Genomic DNA, 20824 nt, shown 5'->3' with positions numbered 1-20824 from the left:
CCAGGAGCATCTCATGGGGCCTCCTACTGACCCCGTGCCCTCGAGCAGTGCCCCAGTTTCCAAATGGTCAGTCCGCCCCTGGTACACATGCTGGTCACAGGTGAAAGGAAAAAACTGCTGACAAAAGAAAAACCCCCAAATCACTCTCACAAAAGAAAAATGACAAAATCTAATGAGGGCAGAGGCAAGGGAGGAAGACAAAAAGGTATCGCACTAACCTGTGGAAGAAAAGAAAAAAGCAGCACTAACTCCAGCACCATGATTTTGCTCAGGTGTGCAGAGAAACACATGCAGCATGGACTGCAGCAAACACCAGCACATGAGGTTCTGATGGCTCTGGTAAGAGAACTCCTCATCCCCAAAAGACCACCAGAAGGGGCTCCCCACCTTGTTGGTGCATTTAGCAACCTAAGATGCAGGACTACGCCTGGGAGAGGCTGCAACCAGACGGACTCCGACTCATTCGGCAGGTTGGGGCCGTATCGCAACATCACGGTCTGGCAGGTGTAAATCTTGAGGACAAAAAGGAGAATGGGGGAGGTTGCTCTCAGTCAGACTTTTATAGATATACACAGGTCCTATGGGTGGATATACGGGCAGAGCTATATCACATGTACGTTTCCATGTTGGCGTCAGGAAAAAGTTTTGCTGGCTTTGAGATACACTTTTATTTAAGTCAACCCCCTGAGAAGAATTCTGATTGCCTGAGTTCTTGTATTTGGTTCATCGTTCTGTGCCTACCTGAAAAAGCTGACCAGAATATTCGGAGAAATCCAATACCTGTTTTGGCAATTGGCACACAGGACACAACTTTTTATTCAGAGTAAAAACTGAAGCCAGAACACACAGTTTAAGAATTTATTGGGCATTTTTCACTAAGAAGAGGTAAGTGTTACTGAGTGTTCAAGTGTCCCTTTGATCGAGGTTAAAGTCCAGTGCTTAGAAGTAGTTTACCACACGTCTGATGGACTGAATGTTTGCGCTCTGAGCCTGCCACTCATTAAATGTGCGGAAGTCTCCTCTTTCTACAATGTACATGCGTCCACGATAGTTGGGTTCCTCATACAAGACCCAGCTGGAATTACATAAAAGGTATAACATTAAAACACACACATAGAAATGCTGCATAAATCTGGCCATACACATACAGGGTGGAAAGCCTGACATTTGTCTGCTAAAGGCCAGTTCCACAGCGTTAGCTATGGTCATAGCCAAAGCAAATGGATTTAGTTTTCTGGCACAATTGCCAAAGAATGATATGCTTGCAGTACAGCAGTCCTCCAGCATATTTCCATTTTCTCAGTTCCATATCTGAATAGTTATTTGTCAGCCTTGAAAGAGTTGTATATGAGAAGGGCAAAACTGCCTTAAATGGCTGATAAGTAGCACACATATGGGCAGTTTTAAGGAATAAATGTAATATTTATGGGTATAAACAGTGTGTAGGCAAGTGCCTACAAGAGGGTTCATTGTTTTTCCTATGTTGACTCAAGTCTGCAGTCAGTCTTGTGAAATTTTTACAATAGTAGATGTGTGGTGGAGCTGAGGAGTTGATTGGCTGTATTTACGCACCAAAATTCTACAGATCCACATAAAAAAGGGGCTCTCTAGTGCCCCAGGAGGCTCTGCTGAAAACCACTGCCAAGATGGAGGCTGTTACTCTGCCGGTCGGTGCCCCATCTGGGGGGGCACATGGGGTTACCTGTGGGCCTTGGGAACCTGAGGACTCTTATGGACAATTAAACAACTCTATAGAATCTTTGCTGCCTCCTGTGGACTAGTTGCCTTTATGGACACTTGCCATCTGCCTAAGGTACTGTCACTTTATGGAGCACCAGAACACCAATGCACATGGGAGAAGCTGCTTTACAAGAACTGTTCCTATATGTTTGCCGTGCTTCAGTAAAGTTCCTGTTGACTGTTGCAGTGCAATGCATGGCAAAGCTATCCATAAGAACAAGGCTTGTTTTAAGGGGACTTAGATTAGCATAGGTCTGCTGTCTAGTGTAGGCTATATTGGTGAAACTAGGGACAACCAGGTTAATGTGTAATAAGGCAGCCTAACATACAGGGAACAGTGGCTTTGCAAGGGTGACAGTTACTCCGGTGGTGAATTGGTGGTATGCTTGGCCCCTCCACTAGCACCCAGTTCCCCTAGCTCTGGGACCAGCCCTGCAGCACAGACTACCTAGGGACCTAACCTGGGAAGTCATGGGTGAGAGATATAGAGGTCTCTGGAGTAGTGCAAGCAAGCAGTCAGGTTGGTGTAATGAGTTTCCCTGTATCTAGTACGAACCTGTTGGCATGTCACTGGGAGTGAAGTGACAGGGTATTGCTGTGTTGATGGTGACTGGGACCTGCTCTGTGGTCCATTCCCTAATGTGCACCTGGGAGTTGGTGTCTCTAACCTGTAGGGGTGGTTATAGTTTTAATTATGATGTTGGTTAGCTAGGGAAGGTAGTGGGTTAGTGGCTGCTCACTGTTTAGCTGATTAACCTCTTCTTCTCTGCAGAGAAAGGCATCAGGGAGAAATTGGGTTAATGAGTGCAAACACACACATACAGTAGGTCACAGTCCCCGCTCATATACAGGACACATTAAGCCCGGCCCACAAGTGTATATACATTAGTTGATCATTTCTCCATTGTATGTATTCAATCTGTATATTTTGCTGTTTGCTGATCTGTATCCTGGACAAATAGAGTACCTCCACTAACATGTTTTGTGGCCCATGTGATCAGCAGAGCGGTGGGTGAGTTACGATGAGAGCCTTTAAATAGGCTGGAAGAAGACAAAAAATAGCACCCAATTGAGCTGTGCAGAGTCAGATGACCAGAATAAGGCGTTCCCCAAAGGGGCATGGGCCTTGACACGTTAGTGGAGGTACGTTATTTACCCAAAGTTCAAGTCTGGTTTTCTAATTTTTAGATATGACCACCACATGGTTCCTGCAATGTTCACTCCAGATTATTCCATCCCTTTCATATCTGTCCTGATGTGACCTTCCTAGTGAGAGTATCTTAAGGCTCCATACACACTAATTTTTTATATGCTCAAAAAACACTGGGAAAAATGCTGGTAATAGCGTGTTTTAGTAGCTTTTAGGAGTGTTAGCATATCATTAGCATTTTTCCAGTACATGTAGAGGAATAGAAGCTGTTAGGAGCTGTTTTAGTAGCATTTAGCACTTTTTAGGCGCTTTTCAGCATTTTTTTTTCTGCTGGAAAACCATTTAAAAAAACTCTACAAAACAATTTTTTTTTTCTGCTCCTAGATGTGGAAGCTCAAAAAATAGCCTAAAGTAGTGTGCATGAACACATAGGATAACACTACTTAGCTTCTTCGAGCAGAAAAAAATATGCTGATAATAGCTTCTCGGAGCTGTAAAAAACACTAATGTGTATGGAGCCTAAACTGTTGGTGTGACCTGGTTTTTCTCCCTGGTGATATGTCCTGATCAAGCCACTTATAAGTGAAATTTTATTTTTCGGATTCATTAAAAGGTGTTTTGATCCGCATGATCTGGTGTGCTCTGTTTTGTGTTTCTAATTTCTTATATTTTTTGAAGTCTTTTGCTTAAAGTATACCCAACCTAAATAACAACAATCTAATTTAATATGTGAATTAAATTAATGTTATCTTCAGGGTTCAATGAAAAAAATTACAATCTTTCCTTTAAGGTCCTTGTTCTGGTGCATTTTGTTTTTGGGTGACAACATTATATACCTGTTTCCCACTTGCTGTCCTGTGTTGCCCCCCGTCACTTGTTATGGTGACACACTACTGTCTCCATCAAGAATCCTACCCTTAGCAAAGCCATGGAACTGCTACTGCAAGTAGAAAAGTGGCTCAAAGTGATCAGAAGTACTAAAAAATTATGAGGAAAGGTGGAAAATGTACTTTCTATAAAAAAAACACATGGCGGTTGTATATGGCGCACAATGCCTAATTCAGGCCATAGACGGTTCGATTATCGGCTGATTTTTCATCCGAAAAACGAAACATCGGTCGTTCTGTTGCCACCAATGATTGCGAAAATCGTCCATTTTTCACAAATTTTCCAGCATGACCGATAAAAGAAATGAGGAGGAACCGCAAAAATCAGCCGATGACATTGCCCCACTAACAGTGCGAAAATCGTCCGATTATACTTTCGGACGAAAAATCAGGCGATAAACAAACCATCTATGGTCTGCATTAGTAAACTAAGAGCTCTGGCCTAATATGCTACATGCTTGTCCTAGCTCAGTAACTCAAAGCACCAAGAGAAAGTGTCAGGCTCACAGGTTCAAGATAAAAGGGAACTAAACTGTATCTGAGCTAGAGATGCACCCATACTTTTTTTTTTTACAGCAAGTACGAGTACTTGCCGATTCCAATTACTGATACCTTCAGACAACTGTTTTGTTTACACTGCTGACAGCTGAATGAGTGATCGGTTATTAACCCCTTTCTGTCTAAGGGTAAAATAAATCTAAAGCCTAAGCACAATTTTGCAACTTATTGAGTTAGCAAAACTGTACAAATTATCACAACTACTTTGTGCATCCAGGTGCATTATATCTTGTTTTTTTTTTCAGGACAAATTGGGCTTTCATTTGGTGGTAAATAATAATGGATATCTCCTGATTTTTTTTTTTATTACCAAAGGAAACTGGCTAAAAATAGTAAATAAAAACAAACTTTTTTTTTAAATTTAGCTGTATATTTCTTACAGCTACCATAATCTACCACCATAGAACAACTTAAATATATTCTCCTGTTCCTGATGATCGCAGCGATATCACATGTGTGTATGTTAGTTGTTGTTTGTACCCATAGTACAGCACAGAAACCATAAAAAGCAATTTGATTTTTTTTTATCCTGACACTGATACTAATAAAAAAAAAATCCTAAACAAAAATCACCCCTGACCCTGACCTTGACCTTTGACCCTGACCCAAACACTAACCCTGGCACAGACCTAGATCAAACCTTATCTAGGTGTTTTTGTTTATTTTTTTATTTTATTTTGTAATTATTATTATTTTTTAAAATGTATTTATGTGCGGCATGCTCCCAGCAGAAAGACAGGTACGTAAATTAGCAGTCCCACGGAAAAAAGAAGCCCAGTTCTGTGAAATTTGCGTACGGTCGGCATCAAGGGGTTACGGACGCGACAGCCCCGCTTGATAACCACTACGGCTCTCACACCTGTTCAACCCTTATGGACAAGGGCAATTTTTACATTTCTGCTATGGACCTGTTTATTCAGTGATAACTTTGTCATTACTTAAGATAACAACGTAATACATATATTGTTTTTTAAGGACAAACAATGCTTTCTTTTCATGAATATTGTCTTGCATCAATTATATTTTTTTCACAATCATTAGACAATTAAATGTAACAAAACTAAAAAAAAAATACTCCCATTTTTTGAGCAGTGTTAGTTTAAAAATAAATAGTGTTACTGCACATAAAAAAGTGTGCATTTTATTCTGTAATTTGCCCTGTTTAAAAAATGACACTAAAATTATGATTCTGGTACAAAGCATTGGAAAGTTACCTACAAATTGAAATAAATGTATTTTTTTCAATGTGAAACATGTAAATAAATGTTAAACTGGTAAAAATATTAACGAACAAAACAAAAAGAAAGTTTTAATTATTATTGGTTTATAAAATGGAAATTAACAAAAAAAATCAACAGGACAATAAATGGAGAAGGAGAATAAGGAGTTAATTAGGATTGATTAGAGTAAATTAAGGATTAATGAGGAGTTAAACAGAGGAACATTTATGCGCTTGGGAGTCCTGGGCCACAGCACAGTATTCTCAAGGAACAGCACAGGTATGCCATTCCTTCAGAGCACATGCACGGGCTCTCAAACAAAGCAAATATCTCCTAAACGGTGCATGTTTAGGAGATATTCATTTTACCTTTCTACAGGAAAGCTTTATTATAAGCTAAAGTTAACATAAAGAGTTTACTACCACTTTAAGAACTTCTTTACAACCAACACCACAAACTGAAAATGCAATTTAATTATTTTTAATACTTAAAGCAAATTCACTCATCTACCCAAGTTTCCATGCTTCATTTTGCTGAGAAATCACTTTGAAAAATACCCTCCTAGCATTTCTAGCCACAGCCATCTTGAATAAGGGCAGATGATTCATGGAGCATTTACTTTCTGGAATACATCTTCCCTTAGCTCAGGCATGCAGGTAGGAAGGTTTGCTTAGTTGAGTAAGCCCCTCCTCCATATGAAACAATCATGCCCATGAAGACTCCTATGATGCATGACATAATTTGGCTTAAGCCAGAAACCAGAAAGCAACTGAGGAAATGTAACAGAAAACTATAAAATGAGCAAATATAGTATACCATTCTATCTAATTGCTAATGTTAGCGCCATAGGTAGTAAAAAAATAGTTGATTGAGAGAGTTATTTCAGCTTTAATGCAAATTATGCTATTAATATATGCTAATGAGTCAGGCCACCTAAAAGTGAAATTCAGTTATGGGTGCAACCTTGTGCTGGACTCATTCATTGAGTTCTTATAACCCTTGGGGACTCCATACTTTCCTGGAATAGCTCCTGACTGTTCCTTTGTTGAATTAATTATTCAACACAATGAATACTTGTGGTCCATGGTGTAGCAATCGTGCACACAGGGATGGACGCGGTCATCCATTTTGTTCCAAACCCTCCATCTTGTATCTCTCTCTCCCTCTTCCCTCATCCCCCCTCCCTCTCTGTTGAGTGACGCGTAGTCCCTGGATGCTGAGTTCAAAAAGGAATCAAGGCCCAGCGGGGGAGCTCCTGGCTATAAACCCCAATGTCTGTGAGACTCTGCTTGGAAAAGGATCGTAAAACCATAAACCAGTCCCTCTCTGAGCTTCAAAGACATTCCAGATAAACCGTGAACCAGACATCACATTCAACATCCACTTTCCCCTATGATTACATATCTTGGAATATGAAAGACTTACATAAAAACCAGGCATATATTCAGATCGGTCACTTTAATACAAATCGTCTGATATAGTACACACCCTAGCTGACAGCTACAGGAGAGCAGAAAATGATATATCCTTAACCGTCCCAGCAGGTATGTCATATTTCATATCTAGATGTTCAGCAGATGATTCTGCGTATTAATCTACCCGTACATGTACCTAGGAAACGTTATTGACCATAGTATAATTTGGGAGGGATTTGGTCATAGCCTGAGCTCCCCGCCTACAACACCCCTCCCCAAATGAGGCGATTGGTTCTCTGCTTTAAGGAGACACCATGCTGAGTTCCTAGAAAAAGGGTTGTTATGCTTGAAGCAAGCTAAGCTGAGATGAGCTAAGTTGAAGAAATCTCCCTTTTAACATCAGGAACCAACTTTGGGAGATAAGGCACCCTTCTGCTCTTAAACTTGATCTGCTTAAACCAGGATGTTTGGCAAGTACTTTACCTCCCTAAATTTCTTTCTTTTATCTCTTTGCTGTGTTATTGCTCTCTGAGAGAGCTGAGATGAGCTAAGCTAAGCTGAGATGAGCTAAATTGAAGAAATCTCTAAGCTAAGCTGAGATGAGCTAAGTTGAAGAAATCTCCCTTTTAACATCAGGAACCAACTTTGGGAGATAAGGCACCCTTCTGCTCTTAAACTTGATCTGCTTAAACCAGGATGTTTGGCAAGTACTTTACCTCCCTAAATTTCTTTCTTTTATCTCTTTGATGTGTTATTGCTCTCTGTATATATATATATATATATTGGCTACATCTTTTTCTGTAAATATTTTTATTGCACCCTTTTGACCTTTTAGTAATAAATCTTACTTTCTGAAAGTGTTAAACTGTTTCTAAAGCTCTTTAATGCAAACTAAAAACCCCTGTCTCTGAAGAGCACTACTGTGTGTTTTAAACATCTGCATACATCTGTCAGCGGTGACATTGTGTATCCAAACAATTATTCAAACATTATAGTGTTATTTCTGATATTGCAGAGTTTCCTCTTTCTCTGTACAAAAAGGAGGTGGTGGCAGTGTGAAGGGTTAATTGCGTAATTAACCTGACCCAGTAACAATCGCTCCCATGCTGCCGGTACACAGATTGTGGTCCATTAGCTGGAAAATCTTTGTGCAGGGTGCAGCTGGGTGTGGCATTCTTATGCACGTAACAGCGCTGTTTTAGATTGGCTAGTCCTTCGGTCACGAGTTTGGTCAGAAGGGCTGGGGTCTGACGCCGCGATCGCCACACATGGTAACCAGGAGCCCGTGGCACATATCAGTGCTGAGCATCAGGGGGTCATTTTGACACTTGTGTCCAGAGTGCCTTAAAAATCTTACTAGTGACAAAAAGGCATTATCTGTTTATGGGATTGTTAAACAGGAAATCAATTGTATGTAAAGCCCTGTGCACACAATGAGAATATCGAACGAATTATCGTCCAAGCTATTCTTCATATCAAAAATGAAGAGGTTACTAAAGTTATGAAAATTCTCACATGACAGAATAAAAAATTGGAAGTGATGTAATGTATTGTATTTTCAGATGAAAACTGTACTGTTTAAAGAAAATCGTACAATCTGATATTGTACAAGAAAAATGTTCGTGCTTGTCCCTTCTAATCATTTCGGATGAAAGCCATGTACCAATGATCAGACTATCATACAATCGCTTTGAAAGCGGTATTTTTGTATGATTTTTCTGATCGGGTATACTAGGCTTAAGAAAAAGCCTCCACTTACAACACTATTATAGCGTCACATACTTTTAGTTCTGATAAGCTTCTTATTTATATAAAAAATAAATTATAATAATGTTTCTAATAATTGGTATCTTCTCAAAGCTAAGTGTATGATGGGCTACACTGCAACAACACCAATATGTCAATTTATACCAGTACAGTAGCAGTAGGAACACTTTGTTTAGGTTAACCAAGCAACATGAAATGGTTTTAATGGCAAAAGCAGGTTTGGCTCCTTCTCACTTTCCTGCATTGCAATGGTCTAAGGGTAACTAAGGCTTTCTGTAGAAATAACATAGCTGGATTAAGAAAATGTGAATTTAAAAGTGATTTAAAGGCTAGCCCCCATAGCAAGCCACTTGCTATGGGGGCGCTCATGTGTGCTCACTCCCAAGCTGGACTCTGTGGGGGATATTTACTAATACTAGTGCGTTCAGAATCTGGTGCAGCTGTGCATTGTAATCAATCAGCTTCTAACTTCAGGTTGTTCAATTAGGCTTTGACAATAAAACTTGGAAGCTGGTTGGTTTATATGCAGAGCTGTACCAGATTTTGCACCATACAGTTATAGTAAATTACCCTCTGTGTGTTCATTGACAAACAGAGCGTGACTTGGCTCCAACCCCGCTCTCTTCTGAATGGCTGTGTTTGGCTGTGTTTGACAGCAGCAAGAGCCAATGGCATCTGCTGATGATTCTGAGCCAATGAGGAAATGCACGATACTCATTTCATCTGAATTCCAGTATTATTTGGTACTGAATTCTGCAAACATCTCTCTTATAGAAAAGAGAGCGGCTAGAAGGTATAAAATTTACCAAAATTGTTCTACGTTTGTGAAGTTTTTCTTATGTGCACCTCAGTCCCCTTAGTATGTAATACTTACGCTCCATCACCATAGACTTTGATGGCGTTCACACAGTTTTTGTTCCAGCCTCGTCCTTGAAGGAAAGGACAGTCTTCACAGAACTCCATGCACTGACCAGTGAAATTACATCCCTCGAACAGCTCCAATCTGTAGTGTTCTCCATGCTGGAAGAAAAACAGCAAAATGTACTAGAGTTGGCATCACCATCTACCACAACTGCTGAAAGACATATGGCTGATAGGCAATGTGTTATACACACAACTGACATTTGCATATTTCAAATAAAAATACGACAATGACAAAAAGTCAAATGCTGTATTTTTGTTTACTATGAACTTATATTTATAGTTTGGTAGCAGAAAGGATGCTATGTACATAATTACCAGATTCACAAAGGGTATATTTGTTAAGGTAGTGCAAAGAATATGTGATAAGTCATGGCAACCTTGGATTTTGAAAATAATAAAAAAAAAACTGTATGTGCTGACTTTTAAGAAACAGCCCTCACCTGTCCCATGATCCAGCAGTGTACCCACTGCAGCCATTTCACCAGCCGTCCTCCCTCCCAGGCGCTGGCATCTTAAGTGTGGGAACCCGGCTGTGACAGTTTGTGGCTTCACAGCCGGGTGCCCACTGTGTATGAAGGAGTAGCGGTGCGCCTTGTAGATGGTCCCGTAGTCTTCTGGGATCTGTGGAGTGTCCCAGAAGACTACGGGGTGGGTTGGGGGGGACAACTTCCGTGTGATTGCAGCAAAGATGTCAATACCTCACAGGGAGCAGGGGACCCATATTTAAACTGTAACTATCCCTTTTGGGTGGAGCTGCGCTTTAAGGAAGCTTAAAAATTTGAAGCAGAATTAAACTCACTAATTTAATGGTTTCCCAAAACAGTTACTATCAAGGAATGTCTTGGATGATAAAAGTTACAGCTGCTAGTGTGCTTATGTCAGCTCTCAGCCATCAAATTGCTGATGTCATAGCTGATCACATGTGCAGCACCATGTAAACTGAAGATTAATCAGAAGCTAAGATGGCAACTTTATTGGCTGTAAAGGATAGGAGGGTTTAGTTCCACTTTGAGGACTCCATGAATTTACTGGCACTGAAAGACACAGGACTGGAATAGGTGCTGCTAAGAAGAGCAAGACTGGCATATGTGGAGTACTGACTGGTAGGTTGTACCAGGAGAAATAGGTGATGTTTGGAGTTGTCATGCACACTGTGCACAGTGGTAAGCACAAAAGAAACACTCAGAATGTTTTTTTTGTCCAGGAGCCCTGCCTATGTCCACCACTGACCAGGAGAATGAGTGTGCCATAAGAAGTGCTAGTTTAGTCTACAAGAAAGGGAGCAGCCCTCCTAGACATCATCTAGTTAAGTATTAGCAAGAAATACATGTATCAGTTATAGTAAGGCAAACAATAAAACACACCATTCTGACAGGTCTGCTGGATCCCATGTGGTCATTGTGTCCGTTCCAGCGATGGAAGTCTGGGTACTCTCCTCGCTCTAGAATGTACTGCTGTCCTTTAAAGTCAGGGTGATCATAACAGATCCATGCTCCACTTTCTACTCGGATGGAATTGACACGGTTCATGAACCCCCGATCCTGAAAGTTGTCACAGTCCCCAAAGACTTCCAGTTTTCTTCCTGTGAAGCATTTTCCCTCATAGAAGATGATCTAAAAACAAGACAGAATACATAATTTGGTCACATCCAGACAACTATACATAGTTTACTCTATTCCCATATAAATAGTGGCAAAACATGTATTTGAAAATTGTGTTAATCTTGTTGCCCAAAAAGAAGTAGGAGCTTTTTTTTGGACAACAAACACTCATAGGACCATTGAAGTGAGTGCTCTGTGTGCAACACGTGAAATCTCGTGAAAATCAAACAACAAAAATCGCAAGCGGGAATGCTTGGTCCAGGTACAGGATATGTGAAGGAGATTGTAACTTTATTGCAAATCACACAGTGCAATACTACACAGACCTCAGGATTTACAAGACTGTGACATATAGGGCATAGATTTTAGTCTACGGAGAAAGTACTGAGCTGACCCAGAATGATACCAAAACAATGGCAATGGTCTTCTGGGGAAAAAGGTAGATAAAGGTGTTTTCGGGGTAATACATTGGTCTTCATGAGAAGTAGCAAATACCAGCAAGTGTTAAACATTCATCTTGATAGCAGAAAAAACTATATCTTATGCCTGGTTTAATGTTAAACTTTCTTCAAAAGCCAGCATGTAAACATAAATAATGTACTTTTTGCAGGTGAATGTCCTATACCTGCTTATAAAGGTAGTTGTGGCAATTATAGAACAGATACTATAAAAACAGTCTTCACTAAAGGAAAATTAAAATCCACTTTGTGTGTCCTATGATGGATGGGAGAGGGGGCAACATGCAACTCATACTGTCTTTATATAGAAAATGAATCCGTCATCAATAGATGAATTTAAACATGATTTGGAAAAAAATATAGATTTATACTCAGACAAACAAATTTAGGAAAACACTACATGGCCTGTAATTGTCAGTCTCAATTGATGTAGTGACTGGCCTATTTTCACAGAATCTAGGTACATATATACAGTATATATTTGTATATGTATGGTATAGTCATGTAGAGTGTCAGCACAGGACATGATATTTATATTCAGATTCAGGACTGGCAGCTCGGCCACTCAAAAAAAAAATCAGCAATTGGTTGCCAGTTGGATCTAAGAAAAGTGCTGACTGAATTGTGTTTACAACACATGAAATTCACAATGATAACATGCCATGGACTTAACATTGTATGTTATAGGTATTATACACAGCCATTAAATACATGTCATTGATGGTTAGTCATGTAGCCTTTTCCCAGATTCTCAACATCCTCCAGTCGGTGCAGAAAGACAGTTGAAAGACTGGTACATACAAACTAATTAGAGGCTTGTGCTTGCATAGCTATAGTGTACTGTCAGTCTGTTCCATTCTCTGAAGTCCACTCAAAGGAAAATTATATAGTATTTACCTTAGTTTTTTAATTTTTATGTGGCTTTCATATTTAACAAACCCAGTTTAACAATTGTAGAGGCAAGGTATCAGCCACACAGTGAATGCATTGTTTTCAATGAGTTGGCTGACTGTTAAACCTGTTACACATTACTAGTTTTTTTTTTGTTCAACTCAGCGGGCTGAATGAAAAAAAAACCTGACAGCTCAGGAGGAGCCGCTGCACTAACTATCAGATGTTAGCACAGAAATCTCCCCTGCTGTGCTATTATGTTCTGACAGAGGGGACAGCCCCACCGCTCAGTGCTGGGACAAGGTCATCCAACACCCAGGGCAAAGAAGCCAAACTGCCCACCCTCTTTCTTATGTACAAGCTTAGGGGATGCTGCCACCAGCAGTCACCCACTTGTCATAAATGCCTTGTATCACAATGGGCTCACTGGTGCCCCATCCATACATTAAATTGCTGCACCCAGGGCAGCAGCCCCTTCAGTCCACCCCTTGTCCCGGCCCTGCCCCCACCAGAATACTCCAGGAGCCATTCTGCAGACCTTTTTCAGTCATGCCCCTTCAACAGAAGCCGGTTGAACTGTCAGCTTCTATCAGACCAGTTCCCGTACACACGGGACAAATGTTGGCTGGTTTCTATTGAACTGGCCAATGCCGCCCGACATTCAGCCTGTGTGTACTAGGCTTTAGAATTATGCTGAGAAAAAGAGCAGTAAACCACAACAATAAAACCAGTAAGCAAACAGTAAGCAGAGCCTATGTAAATAATAAACAATGATGGCAGCTTAGATGTACATATTACACATTATACATAGAAAACAAATGTAAAGCATTAAATATGTATTAAATATGTCCATGTGTAAAGAACATTCCATTTGAAAAATTTCCCTGAAAATAAAGTCATGATATATCATTCAGAATAGAAAAATAACAAACATTTATGGCCACCACAGAGCATTTGGTTTTAAGGGTTACTATACATGTTGCAATCTAAAATGTGGATCTACCTAAGCTATCCAATTACTTTGTATCCAGGCTCTTGCACTAGATAGATGTTGGTAGATCTAAAGGAGATTTTACAATTAGATTTTTTAGTGTATGGCCAGCCTAAAGCAGTACTCAATTTCCCTTCCATATGGTTTAATTTTCCCTCTTACTTGTAGTGCTGCATTCCCTCCAAACCACATACTCACCTGCACAGTGAATCCAATGTTGTTCACCTGTGATCTGCTGACCAGGTGACATACACTGGGTCCTATGCCACCATCTTGGTCCACTTCAGCTGACTGTCTCTTTCTGGTGCAGCAAGCCAGTTACTAATGATGTACCAGGCCCACCTCCTGGCCTCTCTGTGTTTCCGATCCTGCAGCCTTCTGGGTGATGTGATGTAAGTTCCCTTGGAGGCTGCAGGACCAGGGACACCTCATCCTGGGGGCAAAAACTAAAATTAAAAAAATAGAAAATCACACAAAAAAAATGGAATTTACTTGAGGTGGGGTGTTTAAACAGAACTAACTCCCCTTTGGGAGTTAAGTTCCACTTTAAAGAATTGAGTTAATCTCAGAGCAATGTATAATTAGTATTTTAACAAACATACTGAAATTTTAACAAAAAGAGAATCTTGGAACAAAGATGTGCTTTATGAAAAGTATTTGCAGATGCTCCTGTCCATAAACCAGTCTAATGTCTCCACTGGATTTACAGAAAATTCAAAATGAGATGATATCACTTGTAACGTTTCACACCAGAATCTACAGAACCAATATGGCCCTACTTAAAATCCCATTTGCACTTCAGTTCTGGGTACGATGGATGTGTATTATTACTCATTTCTGTCTACATTTATTGCCTGTAAATTTGTTCTGGAAAAGAAAAGCTTTTACTGAGTGAGTTTGGGGAAAATATTGCAACATTTGGGCACACATCATCTCTGTAAAACGCCCAGTCATTATTAGTCATTATTTTTTAGGAATTTGCACTTTTTTCTATTTCATCATCACCGATTAGCAAAGAATCAAAAATCTATTTATGTATTTTAAGGGGATCTCACATATGAAGCAACATCACGTTTCTGCATATTGAAGCAATTAGGAAACAGTTTTAATTTTTACTTTCATGCCAGCGCTATAAAACAGTAGTTTGGGTTTCTTTAATTCAGATCTCTGGCCCTATTTTAAAAAATGTCAGGAGTTTTTGATAGTTCTGTATGCTTGATACTGATAATATCAGGGCCATCTTTAACATTAATTGGACCCTGGGCAAACATTTTCTTGCCCCCCTCAGTCCCCCACTCTGAGACAATACAATAAAGATCAGCTAGACTCAAAATCAGTTTACTGCAGCAGATCAGGCAGTGATTGCAATTGGTTGCCAGAGGTTACAGCATATCATTACAGCTTACTGACTGGTTGCTAGAGGTTGCAGCACACATTACTGCTCACTGATTAGTTGCTAGAGGCTACAGCACATCATTTCTGCTTGCTGATTGGTCGTTAGGGGTTAATGCACATCATTACTACTTACTTATTGGTTGCTAGAGGTTACTGCACATCATTATTGCTCACTGATTGATTGCTAGAAATTACAGCAATTGATTACTGTTTGGTTTCTAGAAGTTACTGCACATCATTACCACTCACTGATTGGTTGCTATAGGTTACCATGCATGATTACCACTTACTTATTGGTTGCGAGAGGCTACAGCACATCATTACGACTCACTGGTTGCTGAAGGTTACAGCTCATCTTCTCCTCACTGCCTATACACCACAGACTAGAAAGGTGAGGGGACCCACTAATAGACAGAAAAATCCTAGAACATGTTATTAGCAATGAGAAGAGCAGAGCACACACAGTTATGAAGGTTAACTGAGTGCAGGTAGGAACAGAGTCCAATGTGAGCAGCATCCCTGAGGATAGGATGCCAGGGTACATAAAGAGTGCAGAGTTGAGGGGTGCCCTATGTACGGATTTAAGGGTTGAGAGGTGTGTTGTGTACAGAATGTTGGTTGAGGGGAGCACTGTGTATGGAGTGCAGGGTTGAGGGGTGCGCTGTGTACAGAATGCAGGTTGAAAGATGCGCTGTGTACAGAGTGCAGGTTTGAGGAGTGTGCTGTGTACAGAGTGCAGGGTCGAAGGGTGGGCCGTGTACGAAATGCAGGGTTGAGGGGTGCGCCGTGTACGAAGTGCAGGGTCGAGGGGTGCGCCGTGTACAGAGTGCAGGGTCGAGGGGTGCACCGTGTATGGAGTGCAGGGGTGCGCCATGTACAGGGTGCAGGGGTGAGGGATTCATTGTGTACATCCAAGTTCTGCCACCCCACCACCCCAGGTATAAAGCACTCTTCCCCACAGATTCAAGTTCAGAGCTCAGCCTTCCCCGCCACCTTCCTCTTCCATCACCTAGAAAACCTCAGAGAGTGAGACTGCAGAAGAGCAGCTAGAACGTACAGCATGTTTGTGCAGGCTGCTGGTTTCAGGAGGAGCTTCTGCCTGTGTAGATCCCCCAACCCCTCCCTCCTCTGCTCTCATAGAGATCGATGTATGAAGCAGGGAGGGTTCTGAACGGCTGCTGGGAGAGGAGCACTGTCACTTGTAAATACAGGAGCAGTGCTTTTGTATTTACAAGTGACAGTAGAGAGCAGCTAGCAAGTGACCAACATTGGAGGTTTTTCCAGCTGTAAAGAAAAACCCTGGCTGGCAGTGTAGGCTCAAGGGGCATCTGCTTTGGGCCCCACGACAATGTCTGGATCCTGGACAGCTTCCTCTTTTGCCCCGCATTAAAGACGGCCCTGGATTATATTTAAAATGGCCTCACCCACTTTCAAATATTACATTATAATAAGGATTACCTTTGGGCATTTTAGGCCTGTGTCTATAGGCACCTGAGGAAAAGTGGTGGATTTTTCCTTGCATTCTTTTCAAAGAATGGAGTGGATGAGAGACAGAAGACAGGATCCTCCTCCTCTACTTACAGAATGTTTTGCATTCTTAGAAAAGAACACAAGGAATTTTGTGAGTGGAATGGGGGGAAGGTGGAAGAAAAGAGCATAGTCAGACAATATATAGGGGATCTTCACATATGAACACAAGCAGTAACCCCTCTATACAACTGTGAAGAGGACCAGCATCAGTTCATACACTTCATTACAGCTAAGGTATATCCCTGGCTTTTTTCCCCAAAATATTTTTTCAATAAATGTCAGCTTTAAAAGAAGGATTTCCATTGGATCCCACACAGTGTTTACAGGTCTCCAAGAGGTGGGAAGTGCTGGATTCTTCCTTCTTGGATTAAGAAGTGAACTCCTAATCGGACCTTTGGCAAACTGAGTCCACCAGCAAAGATACATTTCTCAGCAAAATCCAGTTTAGAGCACACCAGGCAGATTTGTTCATCCCTAGTTTAAGGGTTAGTTCACCAATACAAGAAAACCACCTGTGCAATTAAGGGGGCACCAGTACATAAAAAAAAAATTTGCATCTTTGACTAATGTGGAAAAACGCACTTGCTTTAACTGAAGGCCACTTACCTACCAGCTGAAGCCAGGATGAAAAAAACTCCCCTAGATGGCAGCTTTAAACTTATGTTTTTATATTTTTTTATGTAGGATTTCTCACTGAAACCACCTCCCACTCTACGCTGTCCTCATCACATGCAAATATATAATTTCCAGCTCACACTCTCCAGCTTTTCCGGGCCTGATAGTGCTCAGAGACTGCATCTCTGGCTTTCTCCAGTGCTTCAACTACTTTCCAAACTCCTATCTTTGTGAATATTCCATAGTGCTCCATAGAGCAGCCATTCTCAACCAGGGTTGTTGCCAGGGGTCCTTAATCTGTGGTTGATAGCCCTCCCATTTGATGATGCCTGCATAGTTCTGGGTTTAGTGTCACAAGGCAAAGCTTGGCATCATGACATCAGTTATTTTTTTTAGCTGTCTGTAAGGGAGGCATTCTGCCCAGTAACCATCAGTGTAAGGAAGAGGGGGGCATTCTTCCCATTGACTATGTAGGGGGCATTTTCCCAATGACACGCAATGTATTTATTTTAGCAGGGGTTCGCTGAGATCTGAGAATTTTTTTAAGGGCTTCTCTGGGGTAAAAAAGTTAAGAAAAGCTGCCATGTAAGTTAATAATGGATATGCTTTTAATTTTGAACAATGGCCAAAAGCTTAGATTGTAAGCTCCAAGGAGCAGGGCCCTCCTAACCCTCTTGTATTGAACTGTATCGTTGCTGTATTGTCTCCCTATATATTGTTAAGTGCTGAGCAACTGTTGGCGCTATATATTATAATATTAATAAAAAGCAACCATCTCTTCCTCCCCCTACTTCTCTACAAAACCTTTTATGTAGATGCCAGAGGAGGAGTGAAGGACAATACTATAGAATGTCACTTAAATGACAGCTCTGAATTTACTGGGGCTAACGACATCACATTCAAGATGGCAGCACCCAGCAGCTGTCTCGGGGCTTTCAGTTGTCTACACAAGGGAAACTTTTACAGGATAAAAATATGTTAAATGCAAACATAATCTTATAGTAAAAATGTTGAAATAAACTATCTTCTGACAGGATCTTATTAACTGTTATTGATTGTTCCCCCCAATAGTTAAGGTGTCCCAAACCTACTATGGATTGATCAGGCAACTGTGTTGTGCATACATTGCCTTCCTATCCTAGGCAGTCATGCCTTGCTCAGCACTCTAGGGTGACAAAGCAATTGTCCAGGTAAAGTTTTTCTGGCTGATTTCTAATTTTTTCTTACAGAATGTTCTTTTCTACAACCTTTATAGGCAAAACATGCATGTTCACCCAATACAAACATGCATGTTTATTAGGGCAAAAGATCATTCAACAGCCAGACAGTGCAAGCATGCGATGTGTGGACTTTAAAATTAAGTTGTTCATGCAGGGTAATGTAACAGTTTCAGTAGTTTATACTTATCTTCCATTTGTGAGAGACACCATAGCCAAAGACACAATAGGGGAGATTTACTAAAACTGGAGAGTGCAAAATCTGGTGCAGCTCTGCAGAGAAACCAATCAGCTTCCAGGTTTTTTTGTTAAATTAGTTGTACAAGATAAAGATAGAAGCTGATTGGCTACCATGCAAAGCTGCACCAGAGTGTGACTGGTCCAGTATTAGTAAATCTCCCCCAATATGCGAAAAGGAGCAAACGACCACAATCATACAATAACATGATCCTGAAACTTGTAGTAAAGGTTTTAAAGAAAATAAACTTAAACATGGAGTTTTCCATTGAAACAAAAGCACTCAAACCATACATTCAATGCTGCAGATTAGCAGACAACTACATTAAAAAGGTAAAAAAGTAGTAAAAAAAAGATGTATGTGTTGATGCATGTTGTACTATAACACTGTGATCTTGCTTCACCTTTAATAGTGTTGCTTTGAATAACTTGTTATACTAAAAGAATTATGAAATCCTCAATGTAAACAAAAGGTGACTCAGAAAACCATGGTATTTAAAATGTTAACATGTATAAACTACATTTTTTTTTTTTAACAGAAAGTAAGATCTAATTTTCTGACAATCCATTGCATGAGTATATATTCATGTCCATCCAGCCTGAGACTACACATTTAAACAGTGAAACTGGTTTTTGCTCTCTCTCATATATCGACTATACTGAGCCAAGCTAAATCTCTGTACTTACTTTTCCAGAATACTGGGACATCTTTGCGCTGGATGCTGTCCAAGCCAACACAGGAGCCAACAAATCTGACAGACAGAAAAATTGGACACCCCAATATATATCACAGTTCAGACAGGGGCTGCTATCGCGAGCCTGCACTAACAATGCAACAGCTATAGAAGGTTTAACATTTTTGCTTGGTAGACAAAATCCCCTGTATCTAACAGTGCTGATCCCAGACTTTTAACATATTGTAGACAAGCAGACAAAAGATTTGCTTGGCAGGAATTTGGCTGATGAGAATGGCAGTTTCACTGCCCCCTTTATGTATAGAACAGAGAGCATGTAGTCAAGAGATGCTCAGTGCTTTACATGGGACAGGGAGAGGAGTTTACCATATGCAGCTAATAACTTATAGAAATGCACATTAATCCAATAATAAGTCCTTGGAATGAGAAACTAATGGACTGAACGTCATGCACTTGTACTGCCTGTACAATAATTACAATACTGCATAGCGAATGGCCTAGACACAAGAAACAGAATTACTGCAAATGGGAATTCTTTCATTTATAAAAATAATAATACCAAAGTAAAATCTGAATATAAATAAATAAATGCCATCTGTCTCTAACTTTCAAGGACAGCCCCTAGGCTGAGAGGATTTGTCTCTAAAAATGTTTATCCCCGTTTTTAGCAGTTGTATCAGAAACTTAAATTTTTTGCACGTTGTATAACCATTTTAGAATTTATTACTCCTTCTTAGGCTCTAAGTTTTTATATTTATTAAGCATTAACATTAAAAACGCAGAAAAAGTTTTGGTTTTCCAAATGAATAAGATGTTGTTTATGGTCTATGGGGCTCTGTGATGGTTTAGGATAATATCGAAGGAGACATGTTCGGTACTTTTCACAGCAAGAAGAGGACATTACTTTAAATTTTGAAAACCATTTGATTTGACAATTTTAAAATAATGTTCTGGCAAGTTTGTTTTTTAGTTGTAGCCCTAAAGCACAAATGCATTGTAGATTTCTGAATCACTTTTATGCTGAATTAGGTGGATGTTTTTTCAAACTATTACTTTTACTAATTGTTAATGACAGTAATTAAAAAACCTGTAACATTAATTACTGTAGGGGGCTTGTTTTAGGTCCAGGAAGTTTTATTTTGTGTGGCATTCAGAAAGTGCAGCTAGGAGACACAGTTATATTACACACAAAGAACATCAAAGCTTAAGGTCAACTCAACAACTGGCTATGCACTTTGCAATCCAATTGAATAATCATATGTACATCTACCATCATTTATGTTGTACGAAAGCCTACCTAACTAGATGAAAACTGAGTGGATTGTACTAGTTAGTTTTGGTAGATCTAAAAAACTGAGAGTGCACATTCGGATTGAAAGTGTATAGCGAGCATAAACAATTGTGCATTTATCGTATTTGTATGCTTCTTCATAATATTAATTGTGCTTTGAAATACTTTATTAAAAATCTATTGAAACTGAAGGTGTATGGTGAGCTAGGACTCTATACTATAGTCTTCAGAGTGTGGTCAAA

At 40.1% G+C, this 20824-nt stretch overlaps 1 protein-coding gene across 1 annotated transcript; it reads right to left on the bottom strand.

Annotated features, from left to right (window-relative positions):
• Nucleotides 1–844: 844 nt before the first annotated feature.
• On the bottom strand, nucleotides 845–19413 carry CRYGN (crystallin gamma N). Its single transcript, XM_089673220.1, has 4 exons — nucleotides 19284–19413; nucleotides 11026–11274; nucleotides 9612–9757; nucleotides 845–1075 (listed from the first exon to the last, which is right to left on the bottom strand). Exons 1-4 carry the CDS (start codon nucleotides 19302–19304, stop codon nucleotides 940–942), a joined length of 552 nt encoding a protein of 183 aa, XP_089529346.1. The 5' UTR covers nucleotides 19305–19413; the 3' UTR covers nucleotides 845–939.
• Nucleotides 19414–20824: the final 1411 nt, after the last annotated feature.

The sequence above is a fragment of the Staurois parvus genome, unplaced genomic scaffold, assembly GCF_062004578.1.
Source record: "Staurois parvus isolate SC_StPar_1 unplaced genomic scaffold, SC_StPar_1.0 ptg000136l, whole genome shotgun sequence".
NCBI classification, from domain to species: Eukaryota; Metazoa; Chordata; class Amphibia; order Anura; family Ranidae; genus Staurois; species Staurois parvus.
Note: the sequence above shows the minus strand (reverse complement) of the source record. Positions and strands in the feature narration are given on the sequence as shown.